The following is a 15,918-nucleotide window of genomic DNA, read 5'->3' on the forward strand; positions in this document are numbered from 1 at the left end:
TCAACTGATACGGATCATTGCTTGGCCCACGGCTGTGCTGGCCCAGCGCTGTAGATTAAAATTTAATTTTTAATTTAAAGCCTGTTTGCATTTGATTTGCGTCTTGTTGTGGCGTAAATAAATGAGCAAGGGCACAGGCGGGGCCTCAAAGCCCAGCCCGCCTGTTGATTTATCATCAGTCTATGCAAATTCGATGCTCACCTTTCTAGCCGCTATCGAGCGCAGCCACGTGCAATGTCAATGTGAAGCGATTAACATTCAATTAGCTTTTTGGCTTCATCAATGATTTTATCGCCAGCCATTAGATGCGGCTGGTTGGGCGGGGGAGTTGTTGGCGCGTGTGGGGCGACTCCTGTTGCGGCAGCTCCTGTTGCTGTGGCTGCCTTCAGTGTAAATTGTGGCAAATTATCATTAGCTTTCTGTTGTTGTTGTTCTGCCTCTCTCTCTCTCTCAGTCACTCTTGCTGTGTGTGTGTGACAACATCTTTACATCTTCAAAAGGTTTTTATGACATCAACAGCTGTCGTTGACAGATTATTGCGGCGATTATTTCAGCAGGCAAAGCAAAGGGACAACCAACACGGACATGCCCAACTGGCAAGGACAGCCACTGACTAGGGGTCTGTGGGCCGTGTGCCCTGTAGGGGTTGTTCCACAGCAGTCGATACTGTCTTCTCCTTTAGCTTTGTGCGCTCAACTGGAAATTGTCAACAATGTTCCACTTGCTGTTGCTGTGGTTGTTGTTGTTGTTGTTGTTGTTGTTGCACATGTGGCTCTGGCTGACTACAGTTGAACATCTTGTGGGCTGGCTGTTGTAAATAACGATGTTTCACTTGAAATACTTGTCACTTATGTTCACAGTGTTTTCATTTTTTTTTCAGACTAATCGTATTACTCAATATTTACAGTTATTCAGAATTTGCCATGTGCCGTATTTTTACGCAGCGATGTCTTAAAATCGCTACGATAACCTCTCTATGCATTCTGCTGGTAAGCTCTTTGTGCAGAAGTTTGTCCCTCGTATACCCATCTTATCCGTCTATCTATCTACCCATCTATTTATTGACAGCAATTTTCCATTGCCGAAGTGGGTGTGAATATTACATATATTTTGAATCAGACTTGTTTCAGAGTTTTTATGATCGTTTCGAGCGCAGCTACGGTTATATTCATGATCATTATATCAACCATTGGAATGATAGTACTCTTTGGACAGAACAGACTCAGACCCTTTATAGTAAAGTTTTTTTAAAACATATTAAAATTTTGCTTTATTAATGAGCTTTGCGTTTTCAATTTAAGCTTTTGATTGGCTATGGCAAAGCGCTTAAAGCTTTCGCAAGTAATCAAGTATTTGAATAAGCTTAAAGCTCGCTCATTTGAAGATTTCGTTATTGCATCAAGTTCATTTAATAAATAAAAAAATAATGCAAAGCTTGCTAGCGTTTTTAAAGCTGTTTGATATTGTGAATGCTCAAGCTTAAAGCGCACATACGATTAAGTTTAAATTTAATCTAATAAATATTTTGCTTACGTTTTAGTTGGCTATCTGCCTGTTAGTATATCTCACAGTGAAGTCCATTCTTTGGATACTCTCCCAAGACCGGGAAAGGAAAACGATAATGTCTAAATTATCCGATATATTCTTTACCCTATCCACAATATGTACTGTGAGTGAATCAATGAGAAAAAGAGTGTGTGAGAGAGGGAGAGAGAGACCCGTTTATGATTGTACTACTTTATATTTTCGCATAGATTATCTCGATATTATTAGTCACATCGTTGGTCTGGAAGATCGAACACAGCTGAGACTTTTGCTTCGTTTTCACTCAACATCAACATTTGTGTAAATTGATTCAGAAAACATGTGCTTCCTACGACTATTTGTACTCCAGATCCAAACGGTCGGGATGTGTTTCATAGTTTTGGTAAGTTGGTAATTGTGAGTCGAAGGAAAGAAACTGAATACAATTCCTCTCCATTAGATATGTAATACGTGTAATCTTTTCTATGGCATACAATTTGCTGGCAATTTCGAGGGCCCAGCGAGAAGCCTGCTGATTGTGTCAATAATACTGGACTGTGTTCTATTTCTGACCATTTTCCTGGGCACTTATGGGGTTCTTCTTCATAAGCAATGGCCCCTGAAGCTAGTAAGCTCAAGTTCTTTAATATGCTTCACTAGTTCACCTTGTTTACCTGATCCTCGCTAGTATATATTCACCCTGATTGCCTTCTTCATAAGCAAGGTATTGATTGCGGATCAAGCAGTGGACTTTGATACCAAATTCTATTACACCCTGGTGAACCACTGGTACCACATGGAAACAGCCCTTTCGGTAAGTAGATAAACTTGAGACAACTATAGTTGTACGATTATTATATTGATATTTTTTGCTTCAGGTTTTATGTTTAATCTTTGTGTTTTCATTGTACCTAAAATTGGACGACGTGGGAGACTTCAGGTAACACGCTTTCAAATAAAATGCAAATGATCTGGAATTAATAACAAAATTAATTGAGTTTTACATGAGAACGACGTGGTACACAACATTAGCTTTCACTCAGGTGCTTTAAGAGGCTCTACTGACTTATTGGACTGGTAAGACCTAGTAGCTTTCAATAGACATGTCTTCTTTCAGTTGTTGTGTTTGTTGATAATCCAAGTAGTCCATTTGTTTTTTATATTTTTTCCCTATTTCAGAAGGAGAATATAACAATTTGGCAGTAGCTATATGAATAGAATTTCAATTAAATATAAGCATGTGTTTCTTTCAGTTTGAGACTCTTAGGTATACGGCCATGAGCGTGATCATCGTTTTCGCAGTAAGTTCTTATCTGTTTTCACATATGCATGTATAAATATTCAGCTAACTGTAATCTGTTTAGGGTTGCAATTTTTTTGACGACAGCATTACCGTAATGACCCTATGTGAAGGCCATGAAAAAATTAAAAGAGGTCTAATCGTATCGCTTGTAATGAATACCGTAGCGTATATTCCAGTTGTCACTGGTTTTTATGGAACCTATCGCAATCACATCTTGAAGCTACAGCAGGTGAGTCCAAAGTCGCAATTATTATCAACATTTGTTCTTTTCATAACTCCCATTAATACCAGTTCATAATCACAATGATGGCATATTTTTTCGGCAAAATAGTATTAAGCAAATTTTTAGTTCTTTTTGAACTGTCTAAAGTTGAACTGATCATATCGTATCAGCTATGTATTATCACTTCCGTAAGTATACGATTGTATGAGCAACAAAGGAAGTTGCTTATTCCCATTTCTTCTCCTCTTTTTTCAAGGGACTTTGTTTTGTGTTCGCAATTCCACTAACTGTGAAGCTTTTGGAGAAAGAGAATGAGCCCGAATCCGAAATTCAAGTTTAAATTTATATAAATATTTTTAATAAATTCTTTTATATAGTTGGTTTTTTTTTTTAGCTAGTTAAGCTTACATACGGGTGGGATGACAAGTTTTCGATTGTAAGTTAGATTTTATTTGGTGAAGATTTCAATAGAATTATATAATTCTGTCCTTCCGTCCTTCTGTCCATCTGTTTAGCGGTCTGTCCATATCGATAAATATTGGTTAAGATCATTCATATCTATTGATTTGTAGATATTACAAACACATCAGAATATTCTCTACTCATATTATTCTAGCAGATCACACTGACTTTTATTTCTATTGGAATGGTTTCATTTCAAGTATGGTAATTTTTTGTATAATACTTGCGTATTTCTCGAGAGACCTTCCGTTGACTTTCCAGCCCTAATGGCGTGGAAAGTGTGCTTAATTTATTTTTATTATGCCAGCTTAACAGCTTTATTTGCAGAATTGTCTTAGACTTTAGATTCGGCATAAGAGATATGAGTGTTATGTGAGCCAGTATCTGTGGCCTATCGAATTACATGCGATACTATGGGCACAGCACGCCCGCAGGATAACAGCAGCAGCAGCAGCAGCAGCCAATAAAGATGATGATGACAAGATAAACGAAAGTTTGCGGCGAAACAAGGGGAAGGGACAGGGGCAATGCGAAATTATCGCCGACTCTGGTTGCTTTAAATGAAATTTAACGATGCACACAAATAATGGCACTTTGCATTTTAAAGCACTTTAACGATGCGACGCGGCGGTCAGAAGTCAAGCGCAACGGATGCGACATTGACATTCAATTGGTTAAGAGCAGAGGAGCGCAGAGGACGATGATGTCCTGGCAGCGCTGCTGTGAACCGCTGAACTGAACTCTGATGCTCATTATACGCATTTCCATTTGACACTTTTATTGGCCCAGCTGTCCAGGAGCTGATATTTCACACTTGATTCGCTGGCAGAGGGCGAAAATTAAATGCGTAATGCTTGGCCAACATTTATGCGGGTCATTTTATGGCCAGAAACGGTAGCGGATGCGGATGCGGTTACGGATATCAACCGATAAGGCCATTAAAATATATGTATATATATATTTATATATAGCAGCAGCACTTTTGCCGGCCATCAACTGAGCCAAAGCGCCAAATGCCCTCAGGCACTCAGCCAATTACGTAAATAAAAAGAAATATGTTTGCACCCAGCTACCGTCTACTACTTATGTGGCAAACGTGTCAAAGTGCTGAAACCGAAATGCAACAGCTTTTTGCGGGTCTATGCAGTCGCTGAGTGCCTCATTAGGCGTGTGAAGCGGGCGTCTTTCCTTCCCCCCACCCGAGGTGTTGAGCGTAAATTGTCTGCGAGCTCAAATTTAATGGGCATTCCAAATTTAGAGGATATACATACAGTTTCGATTGTATGCATGCTTTATACAAATCGCATAATTAAAGCTGTGCGCCGTGGGCGATTTTCATCATCAGCAGCTGTCGCTGCTGCTGGCCTCCAAAAAAGCAGCAGCAGCATGTTGTCGCTGTCCTTGGCAGCGTCCAGGCGCATATCCTGCGGCTGATTAAAATCTATTAGAGTCAAAGCAGATGTAAGACACTGCAAGAAAGAGGGCGGGAGGCGCAAGAGGAGAGGAAGCGAGACAGAATGCGGTCTCCTGGCCAATGACTCAGGCATGTAAATGTCGACGCAATTGAAGTGCATGCGGCGGAAACTTCCAACTGACTCTAACTTAGGCATGCAAAGAGTCTAACTAGATTCTTATTGGATGTGACCAACAGCGAGCTGAGCTGAGTAGATGCTCAAAATATAATATTATATCGATTAAAATTTGAATTGTTTTCATTATATTATTTATATATTATAAATTAAATAAATATATAGATTATTAATAAACATTTTTGATTTATTATTATTTTTTAAATATTCATTATATTTATATAGAGATATATAAATTTACAGATTATTGATAAACATTTTTGATTTATTATTATTTTTTAAGTATTCATTATATTTTTATAGATAAATAAATTTATAGATTATTGATAAACATTTTTGACTTATTATTATTTTTTAAAATTCATTATATTTATATAGATAAAAGTATATAAATAAATCTTTCGGTTGTTAATAAAAATTAGTAATTAATATATATTTTTTAATAATTTATATATGATAAATGGATAGCTAGAAGATATATTTAAAATTAATTACTGATTTATTTATATCGAAAATTTAAAAAACATAAAAAAAAAAAAAAATTTAAAAACATAAATGCAAATTTGATTTATATTGTTAAATTATTGATTTTGAATATTTGCTTCACTTTATTTATAGTTGATAAAGCTTTGATAGATAGGTACTAAGGAGAACTTGGCTAAAAAAACTAGAACGACTTAATATATATAAAATGCAAGCTGTTCGCCTTGTCTTTCATCATGCCATTACATTTGTCACTCATCGTGTCAAGGTAGGGCATTCAGCTGCTGCTTTCTCCTGCGCTGCTTTAGTCTTTTGCCACTGCCAAAAGTCGCACACAAAAAGTTTGAGCGCAAAGTTTTTAACGGAAATTGTGCAGCTGTTTTGTGTGTGCGATGACAAGGCTGCGACAGTGGGGGCGTGACAGCGGGGGCGTGTTGCGAGCGGCATATGGCAAGCCCTGCACTTGTTGGCTGCCCACACACACACACACAGACTCCAGCACACAGCTATGTATGTACATCATCAATTGCAGACAGCAAGTGTCTTAAAAATTTCTTGAAATTTTAATTCAAAGGCAGCCCAGAGCAACACTTACATACGTATGTACATATGTATGTATGTATGTAGCATACCTATAAGGTATATGCATCTATCTAGACCTGAGTAGCTATCGTTATCGAGCATGTGCCGGCACTCAATATGAATTTTCATGATTAAGGCGCGTGTCGGTCGGCGCTCTGCCATTTTATCGCTCGAAGACAGCGCCGTTCCGGGAATGTGAATGTGTCGCCGGTTTGGTTCGGCTCGCTCGGTTCGATGAGAATGGGAGCGGAGAGCGTTTTTCTTATAAATTATCGTATGGTAACAAATGTGTCCGCACAGCCATTGGCACGCATGCATAATAAAGTGATTTTAAAGGGCACTTTTCCTTCCCACTTTCCCGCACGGCTGCGTAAAATTTCCATTTGTGTGTGTAGATGGCGACGGGTGGAAAGGGGAAGGGTGCCAAAGACGGCACTCAACTTTATTGGAAATGAAAGTTAAGGGAACGCTTCGGTCTGGAGTGCACACATGTGCGCTCCAATGTTAACTTGGCTTTAACAATTCATTAAAATTTCATCTAAATGCTGCACTGCCAAGAGTAATCCACTTTGTTATTAACTGTTATTTACAAATGTGCAGCTAGTGTCAGGGCCGGCAAATGCAGGACAGCAAAAATATATTATTAAATGCAGCGCAAAAGCGTCAAGTCATAAACTGCTCATCAGTCTTGGCGCAGGATCAGCAGCAGGAGCAGGACGGCAGGAGGGTGCGGTTCTCCCTTTCTTTTAGCTGTAATTATGCGCGTCGCAAAAAGTTTACTATCACAACTCATTCTGCGTCTCATCCTGCCCATGCACGTTGTCATTGTCTCGACGCGCAGGAAGTGCCAAAGCGCTGCAGGGCCAAAACCGTGAGAGAGAGAGAGAGAGAGAGAGAGAGTTGCCAGCTTGGTCCTTGATAGTCCTGACTGGCTGGCCATAGTCCTTGGCGCCTTTTGACGCTGATAATGCAATTTCCGCTGCGCGTAATTTACTGTTATGCAATGTTTCATTTTATTTCTGCCCTCCGACTGTGCCACACTCATTCATTTTTTTCTCTCTCACCCTCTCACTCTCTCTCTCTCGCTCTCTTGTATTGTTCTTTTCTTTTTAAGCGCCCGAGAGCATCAATGCTAGTTGTTGGCTATTTATCTACATAAAGTTAATTGAAAACATTCAAATGCCAGAATCTGCTCACACTCTCACACCCACTTCCCACAGTCTCTCTCTCACTCTCCCACTGTCTCTCTCTGTCTGTGATGCTGCGTGATGTGTCAACATCTTTCGCTTGCCGTATAATCCCACTGGCCTCGCCATGCCATGTCCACTTTTATGTCCTTCTCATTCGTAGTCTTTATTACAAATTGGTTTTCTGCACTCGCTCGCATGTTTCGTGCGCAATTTGCAGCCCGCCGCCAAATGAATATGGAAGCCGCAACAACAACAACAACCACCAAAAAACCACTCGACAAATGTACGGGCGGAAAAAAAAAAAATGAAAACCTGGTAAATTGCAGCCGTGGGTTACCCACGTGGTAAATCCAGAACAAAAATAAGAAAAATCAAACCAAAAATATACGTAACTCCGTGCATTGCCGAGAAACGTGTTCACTTTGCACGTTAACGAAGCGAAATCGAAAGTTTTGGTTGCGGTCAACATGCAGGAGCATTGTCATACCCTCTGGCTGTCTCTCCCCTCTGTCCCACTGTCCCTTTGTCCCGTGCCCAGCAGTTGTGCGATGTCAGATTGAATGGTTTATGTGCGACACCTTTGACCGGTCGGGTCGAGTTGCTGTCCATATAAATTAAACCCAACTGCTGCCTGCAAGCAGCTTTAAGCCATATTCAAAAGAATTTCTGTGATACATATCTGGGCAGGGATTTCGATTGAAGTGAACTTGAATACCTGCAACATCCGGCATATAGCAATACTCGAATGATAGATTTCTAACAAATATTTTTGTAGTACTTGTTGACATTACATATTACGTTAAGAATACCTCCTTGGATAACATGAATATATATAAATATATAAATATGGATATGTGGATTAAAAATATCTTTCATAATTGCTCGCTAAGTAAGTTTAAATGGCATAGCCACATCGAGTCTTGTAGCATTCAGCTTTTGTCATGCAGCTGCCTTAACTCAAGTTTCAAGTTTCAAATCTTGTTGTTGTCACATTCACTAGAAGATTTGGCCCACAGTTTCAGAGGGATTCATGGGCTGTGTCTTTTTTCCTGAACGAGCAAATTCTGATCAATATTTCCACAAGTTTTGATAAGGCACCTTCCATAGAGTTTCGTAGCACTCAGCTTTTGTCATGCAGCTGCTCTAACTCAAGTCTCAAGTTTTTGCTACCGCCTTTACTGTAGTTTGTCACATTCACTAGAAGAGTTGGATTACAGTTAGAGAGGGATTCATGGGATATGTCTTTTCTCATGAACGAGCAAATTCTGATCAATATTTCCACAAGTTTTAATAAAGCACTTTCCATAGGGTTTCGTAGCACTCAGCTTTTGTCATGCTGCCTTAACTCAAGTTTCAATTTTTGGTTTTTTTCATATTCACTAGATGAGTTGGATCACGATTTCAAAAGGAATCATAGACTATGCTTTTTTCCTGAACGACCAGCAAATTATGACCAATATCCGACAAGATTTATTGATGCACCTTTCATCGGGTTTCGTAGCATTCAGCTTTTGTCATGGAGCTGCCTTCAGTATAGTTTGTCACATTCACTAGAAGAGTTGGCCCAGAGTTTCAGAGACATTCATAAGGGTATGTCATTTATTTAGTGAGTAATTGTGATGAATATATCCAACAGTTTCAGTCTTCAGTATCGATGCACCTTTCATCGAGTTTCGTAGCATTCAGCTTTTGTCATGCAGCTGTTTTCGCTCTAGTTTGCCACATTCACTAGAAGAGTTGGCCCAGAGTTTCAGAGACATTCATAAGGCTATGTCATTTATTTGGCGAGTAATTGTGATGAATATTTCCAACAGTTTCAGTCTTTAGTATTGATGCACCTAAATCAAGTGTCATAGCATTCAGCTTCTGTCATGCAGAGTAACATAAGTCAAGTCTTAAGTTATTTCTGATTAATTTCATTCACATTTTATGTTTGTTTCCTTTGTGCATAAAACTGTAATGTTTCGGTTCAGCTGCAATTTCCAACCCCAACAAAATTGGCTGGCTTTTATATTATTTGGCCAGCAAAAGTCACGTGGCATTCATAATTCTTAAAACGACGCCATCTGAAATTATGTAGCAATGCTAAGTGCACCCAAACAGCGACAGCTGCCCCAGCGTAGCTCAGTCTCCCACTCTCTACCCAGTCCAGTCCCTCGCCCTCTCGCCGCCCTCACTCACTCAACTCAATGCCGGGGATTGTACGTGACCAGCATTTGTCGCGCTGCAAAGTATGCTATGATTTTTTGGACTCGCTCGAACAATGGGGAATTGATTTCGTAGCCGAAGCTGATTATGGAATTAAAACATATTTTTACACCGCCGCACAACTTAAAACTTTAAGTGGCAAAGGTTGTAGCTGTACGTGACAATTTCCAGCAAGACGAGTTTAACACACACACAGGCACACACTCATACACACACACAGGCACAGTCAGAGGCAAACAAGAAATGAATAAGTAAGCGAAAACTACAAAGAAGTTAACTACAGCAAAAACGAACTGTGAAAGTGAACTTGGGTTACAAAGGCCGGCGACGAGAAGGGGCTCAGCACATAAGATACGTATAAAAACGCAGATAAATAACATTGAATGCGAAAATGCACAGAAAAATGAAGAGAAAGCAGATAGAGCAAGAAAGAAAAATAAACAATACGCCTTTTGAAATGCTAAACGTGCCACACATACGCACACACACTCGCACACCCTGTCACAGCCAAAGGCATTCTTCACACTCTCACACTTTGGAAGGACGCGCACAGGACTCGTGTATTTTTATTAGCTCTGCTGCCGTCGCTTTATCTTGTTACTCCCAAAAAAAAAAAAAAAAAAGAAGGGCAAAGAAAAACATTTATCTTGTCGTATTTATTTTGTAGCGCATTAATTTCATCTCATGTTTGAAATGGGAATTGACTTATTTGCATTCTCTTTAATTTGTTTGCCCATCAATGAGGCTTACCCCCCACCCCTATGGATTTTCGGAGCTCAGGTGCTGCAGCTGTCAAATTTGTGATTGATGTGAGATAGAAAGGAGGCTGTCTGAAAAATTATGAGATTTGCTGCTATAAACATAAAAAAAAGCTGAACTTGATTGATTAAAAATAAAAATCTGTAAAAATTTAGAGACTGAAAAGTTTTATAAAGCGAAAGTCTCGCTCCATTCCACTCCATGGAATATTCAATCTCATAAAATGGCAACCCATTGTTGACTACCAAAATTCATGTATTGCTCCTTGCATAGGCCCAGTGAACCAAACCAAAATATGAGAGAGCAACATTAACATGGCCAATTGCAAATGAAGTTATTCGTGGCAACAACTCGCAACATGTGGCAGCAGGCAAATGCATTTTTCATAAGGCAGACAGCGATAGATTGCGCACTGTACGGTGAGTATTGGCTATGGAGGGGGCGGGGTGAGTCCGTCGACCGGGCGGACATACCTGCAGCCAGCTATCGACGGGGGCCGGCAGCAAATGGCGCTGACAATGGCCAAAAGCGAACAATGTCAACTGAAATTGCGATTGCGTTAAAACTCTATAAATACCAAAGTAACATGCAACAACAGAGACAGAGAGAGAGAGAGAGAGAGAGAGAGAGAGACAAAGAGAGGGCGGCAGAGGCAGGTCGTGCAGCAGGAGCAAGGACATGCTGATATGGCAACAACACAGTCTAATCCGGTTATTGCATTTTAAATGCAATACAAGCTTTCATTTTGTTAGCCCCACGGCTAACGACAAGCGACAGGCGACGCGTCGAACGCCTCTGGCCAGGCAACGATTTAACTTGGTCCATGTGATACTTATTGTGGTTTTCGGGTATTACAGCCAGAAGACATTAGATGAAAATGAAAACGTGGCTGGACTTTAAGTATTTATTTTTGAGTAAGTTGTTGGAATGAGTTGTAAACTAAATAGTAGGGAATGTAAATGTAGACAAAAGCTGTTAAAGGAAGCTGGGAATATAAAATGAATCAAAAAATACCTTAAAGCTTGAAGCTGATGATAATGTTTTCTAATATGAGATATATATAGGTGCATAATAATATATATGTGCTTAAGCTTAAGCTTAAGCTCTTTAAGCTAAATATTTCTTTATACACATCAAATATAGAAATTATTATTCTTAGAAACTATAATTTGATGCATTTTAGAAAAGAATTTGATACATCTATAACAGAATAGATATACATATCATGAAAAGTACAATCCCATCAAACCGGACTTTCAGCTTTAAGCCCTGTTAATTAAGCGCATAATATGCATAACAAAAATTAAGCACATAAAAGCTCACTTTAAGTGAAAAGCTCCTCAAACAACTTTGTTTCATTTCTGCGAAATAGCAGATGCTTAGCCTCTAATTATACAAAATTAGAGCTGCTTAAAGGTAAATGCAGATAAGACACACCCACACACACACACACACACATACACCCTCACACAACAAGTGTGTGTAGTTTCTTATGCTAATGCGCTTATCGGCAGCCTGCAAATGGCAACAGGCAGCAGCTGAGCGAGCAGTCGAGCAGCTGAGCCGGCTAACCGCAAGCCAACTCTTTTTCTCTCTCTATGTAATGCAATTTCACAGCATATTAAACAGCTGTGAGTCTGTGGCGCCACACAGAACTGGGCTAGTTCACCTAGCTAGCTGGCAGCCAGAGTGCAACAGTTGTTGTCGCTGCCACCGCAAAGCGTTGGCAAATTGCGAGCAAACTTTGCCCACTGAAGATACGCAAAGCCAAGGACCCAGCCAGCTGCCTCAGCCGGCCTCAGCACAAAAAATAAGGTGAAAAGCCAATCATAAGTGAGTGCCTGGCTGAGTGTGAATGAGATAGTAAGTGAGTGCCACTGAGTGAATGTGTGTGTAGGTGTGAGTGTGCGGCGCGTTGGCTACTCATGAACTGCACTCGAATCAGGCTAATCAATTGCTCGTACTTGGCGCACAAATCAAATTGCAAACTTGCCAGCCCATGGCTTTATCTCAATGCTCTGTGAATAAGAGACTAAAGAGGGTATATTAGTTGTATGTTAACATTATCAACTGCAGTGCAAACTACATAAGCTCTAACTGCGTCTATTCATTAAGAGTTCTGTTATCACACTTTCTTTATTTATGTGTATATATTTTTAACTGAGTATAGCTATGAGTATAGGTATAGGTATATGCTTCACTCATATCAAAATTAGCTCCTTTATCTAGGTATCTTCGAGTCATGTAGCCCCATCTGGAATGCAACTTGTTTTTATTCGCGTTAGCACAAAAGTTTCTTATAAGTTCAACTTTTGCTCAATTTGATTTTTCAACAAAGTGCGCTGGGAGAAGCAAAAGCAAAAAGCAAAGAAAACGAAGCGAACTGTAAACTTTTTACCTGCGTTTTGCGTTTGTGTTCTTATGCCTGTCGTTAAACAAACTTATCCAATAAAAGTTTGTCAACATTGATTTAAAGCTGAGACGAGCGCATATATCAAACAAAAAAGCAGGGATTGGCCCACAGTCTGAGATGTCAGCTTGCTTTTCCTTTCATTACTTTTTTTTTTTAATCTTCAGATCATGCTGAATATTTCAGAGAAGTCAAAAGACTTGAGTGCTGTAAGTCAATCGATTTTGAAAATTATTACAAAAAATATTAATTGATGCGAGGGAGTGGGAGGAATAGGACTTCAAATTTAAGTAATGAATGGCTGCGAGAAGAGGTGTGATATATGAAGTTGATAAGTAGTAGCATTGAGTCGAGCTTAGTAAGTGCAAGTCAAAGAAACAATTGAATTATGGCAGAAGTAGTAGTACTAGGAGAAGTAGTAGTAGTAGTAGTAGTAACAATAGTATTTATAAGAAGTTGAATTAGTAGTAGAAGTAGTAGTAGTATATTTATAAGGAAGTAAATTAGTGATAGAAGTAGTAGTACTAATAGTAGTAATAATAGTATGTATAAAAAGTTAAATTAGTAGTAGAAGTAGTAGTAGTATATTTATAAGGAGGTAAATTAGTGATAGAAGTAGTAGTAGTATATGTATAAGAAGGTGAATTAGTAGTAGTAGTTGTAGTAGAACTAGTAGTAGTGTATGTAAATTAGTAGTAGAAGTAGTAGTAGAACTAGTAGTAGTATATGCGAAAAACAGTCTAATTAGTACTAAAAATATAAGAAGTATTCAAAGCATATGAATAAAAAGTAATAGAAGTTAAAGTAAACCTGTAAGGAATATAAAAAGTATAAATAGTAGCAACAGAAGAAATATAAGTAGTAGCAGCAGTAAAAAGATATTTATTTTAATATATTTATTTCCAGCATAGGTGTCAACTCTGTTCTGGCCACAATTATTCACATAAAGATACCACTTATTATACACTTTAAGCCAGCTTTCGTGCTGGCCAGGACAACAAAAAAGTGTTAAGCATTGCGCATAAGCCGAACTGAACCAGGCAGCAAGAAGCTGGCCAACGGACTAAAGTTGGCCATGTTGTTGCCATGGCTCTTACTGTTGTTGTTGTTCTTTGTGTTGTGAGAGAAATGCATTTACAGCAATGTTGAAAGTTGGTGTCGTGTTGCTGCTGCTGCTGTTGCAGCTTCTTGATGCACATCTACTTAATACTTTAATAGTTGCAAAACTTTGCCCAGCTCCTTTTCGCTTAAGTAGCTGTTACTTTGCTTGTTGAACCGTTTGTTTGTTTTTTTCATTCTTTCTATCTGCGTGTGTGTGTGTTTGGCGTCTTTAGGTAGTGCTTAAAATAACTGTAAAACTGCCAACATAAATCTAGCCACAACATCTTTTATGTTCGCACTAGCAAGAAGTTAATGTTAATGCCATTTGCCCGCTCACGTGAGCTCCTGCCCTGACTTTAACTTCAGATTAAAAAGTTGAAAGTTATATACATACATATATATATTATATATGTATATACATAGCACCGACAAATTGACGTTTATCTCTTTGCATATTGAATCAAAAGTAAAATTGTGTTTGGCATATTAAACGGAAAATCATTTGAAAAACGAAAGCAAATCTCTCCACTTAACTTGACTCCATAGAAAATTTCCCTTCAGCGCCGCCCCGCCCCCCTTACTTGGGGACAGGTCGAAAAGTGATTTTTCTTGTTGGACTTTCGGCTTAGCGACGCAGCAAATTTACTCTGGCGACGTCTGCGATTTGTATAATAAGTTGAAAGTTGACGGCGGAACACGGAAATCCAGTCTCAATTGATCGGATATATATATATATGTATATACAATATATATTGTTGCTTTTGTATGGCAAATGTTGTTGAATGTCAGAATTGTTGGAGTGGAATTTTTGTAGGAGACTCGCACAAGCTTAAAGCTCTGCTATAAACATACATGTGTATATATATATGTTTGTTGAGCACAATATAGCTGTCATTGGCAGCTTTGCTGTTTTTCTTATGCCATTTAATACTGTTGACATTTAATTATTATGGCAAAATACTCGCACAATAAATATATTATTTTTTTTAAAATAAATATTTAACGCGCATTGAGCTGTAATTCAAGCTTAACATTTTTGCCGCTGTCGACTAAAGGCAAACCGCAATATTTTACCAAATGCCAAATGCGGCACTCGAAATTGTTGCTTATATGTGTGGGGGGAGAGTTAAAAGTTTTTTTTATATGAAAAAAAAATGTTAAAATTTGAAAATACAAAATTTTAAAATATAATAAAAAATAAATAAAAATATTGTTTACTCTCTCGCAGTCGGTAGGATTCGAACCTACGCTCCCAGAGGGAATCTGATTTCTAGTCAGACGCCTTAACCGCTCGGCCACGACTGCTATGTGCATCGGACCAGCTTATTTGCGATATTTACCAATTGACCATATGCCATAAACCACCTTTAAAAATAGATAACGTTTATAAATAAATAATTAAAATATATAAATATTGTTGATAAATTTTAATCAGTGCTAAATATAAGATAAGCGGAAAATGTATTTATAGATTTGTTTCTACGTATAGATATTGAATATAATAGAAGAATGTAACTGTGTTGATGGTCGAGTATTTATAAGCGGACTCATGCAGACATTTAACCAGAGTTTGTAAGACTTTCTCTATTATATATTCGTCTGTCTATATCTATTCCTCATTCATATTACTCATCTATTTCCATAACATTATCATATATATTCTATTTGCTGGCTGTTGAATGCATAGCAGGCATATTTGACATATATATAGTTATCATAGATATTCTCAACTCCTTGAGCGCACCTCGTTTGTGTATTTTCATAACTATAAATAATATTAATGTGCCAGCTAGGCGGGCAAATAGCAAAAGTGTCCATCGCTGCTAATGAGCCAAACGCAATGCAAATTGATAGCACTTTTTGTGGGCAACACGCCCACTGCCCACAGCCCACAGCCCACAGTCCGCAGCCTACAGCCCACAGTCCGCAGCCCGCGCGACTAATTGGGTCGTGCGGGAGCGCGGGGGGTGGTCGGGTTTGCCTGGCTTAAGGGATTAGCATCATTATGCGCAGTTTATTTGTTTAACGACAGACATACATACACACATACATACATATATACATGCATTTGTATGTATTTATGG

General features: G+C 38.7%; 1 protein-coding gene, 1 long non-coding RNA gene and 1 other non-coding gene across 3 annotated transcripts; 2 read left to right on the top strand and 1 right to left on the bottom strand.

Moving 5' to 3' along the window:
* The first annotated feature begins 1,095 nt into the window (after nucleotides 1–1,095).
* Nucleotides 1,096–2,595, top strand: LOC108650124 (uncharacterized). Its single transcript, XM_018099241.3, has 6 exons — nucleotides 1,096–1,236; nucleotides 1,541–1,669; nucleotides 1,755–1,927; nucleotides 1,985–2,152; nucleotides 2,213–2,338; nucleotides 2,403–2,595. The coding sequence occupies exons 3-6, from the start codon at nucleotides 1,865–1,867 to the stop codon at nucleotides 2,466–2,468; spliced, it is 423 nt and encodes a 140-aa protein (XP_017954730.1). The 5' UTR covers nucleotides 1,096–1,236; nucleotides 1,541–1,669; nucleotides 1,755–1,864; the 3' UTR covers nucleotides 2,469–2,595.
* A 75-nt stretch (nucleotides 2,596–2,670) lies between these two features.
* On the top strand, nucleotides 2,671–3,422 carry LOC108650675 (uncharacterized). The gene is made up of 4 exons (XR_016196737.1): nucleotides 2,671–2,825; nucleotides 2,889–3,056; nucleotides 3,119–3,238; nucleotides 3,307–3,422. It is a non-coding gene; the product is annotated as an uncharacterized LOC108650675 (long non-coding RNA).
* An 11,635-nt stretch (nucleotides 3,423–15,057) lies between these two features.
* On the bottom strand, nucleotides 15,058–15,139 carry TRNAS-AGA (transfer RNA serine (anticodon AGA)). The gene has a single exon. It is a non-coding gene; the product is annotated as a tRNA-Ser (tRNA).
* Nucleotides 15,140–15,918: the final 779 nt, after the last annotated feature.

This window comes from Drosophila navojoa, chromosome 4, assembly GCF_054131105.1.
Source record: "Drosophila navojoa isolate 15081-1374.11 chromosome 4, UAZ_NAV_1.0, whole genome shotgun sequence".
Lineage (NCBI taxonomy): Eukaryota > Metazoa > Arthropoda > Insecta > Diptera > Drosophilidae > Drosophila > Drosophila navojoa.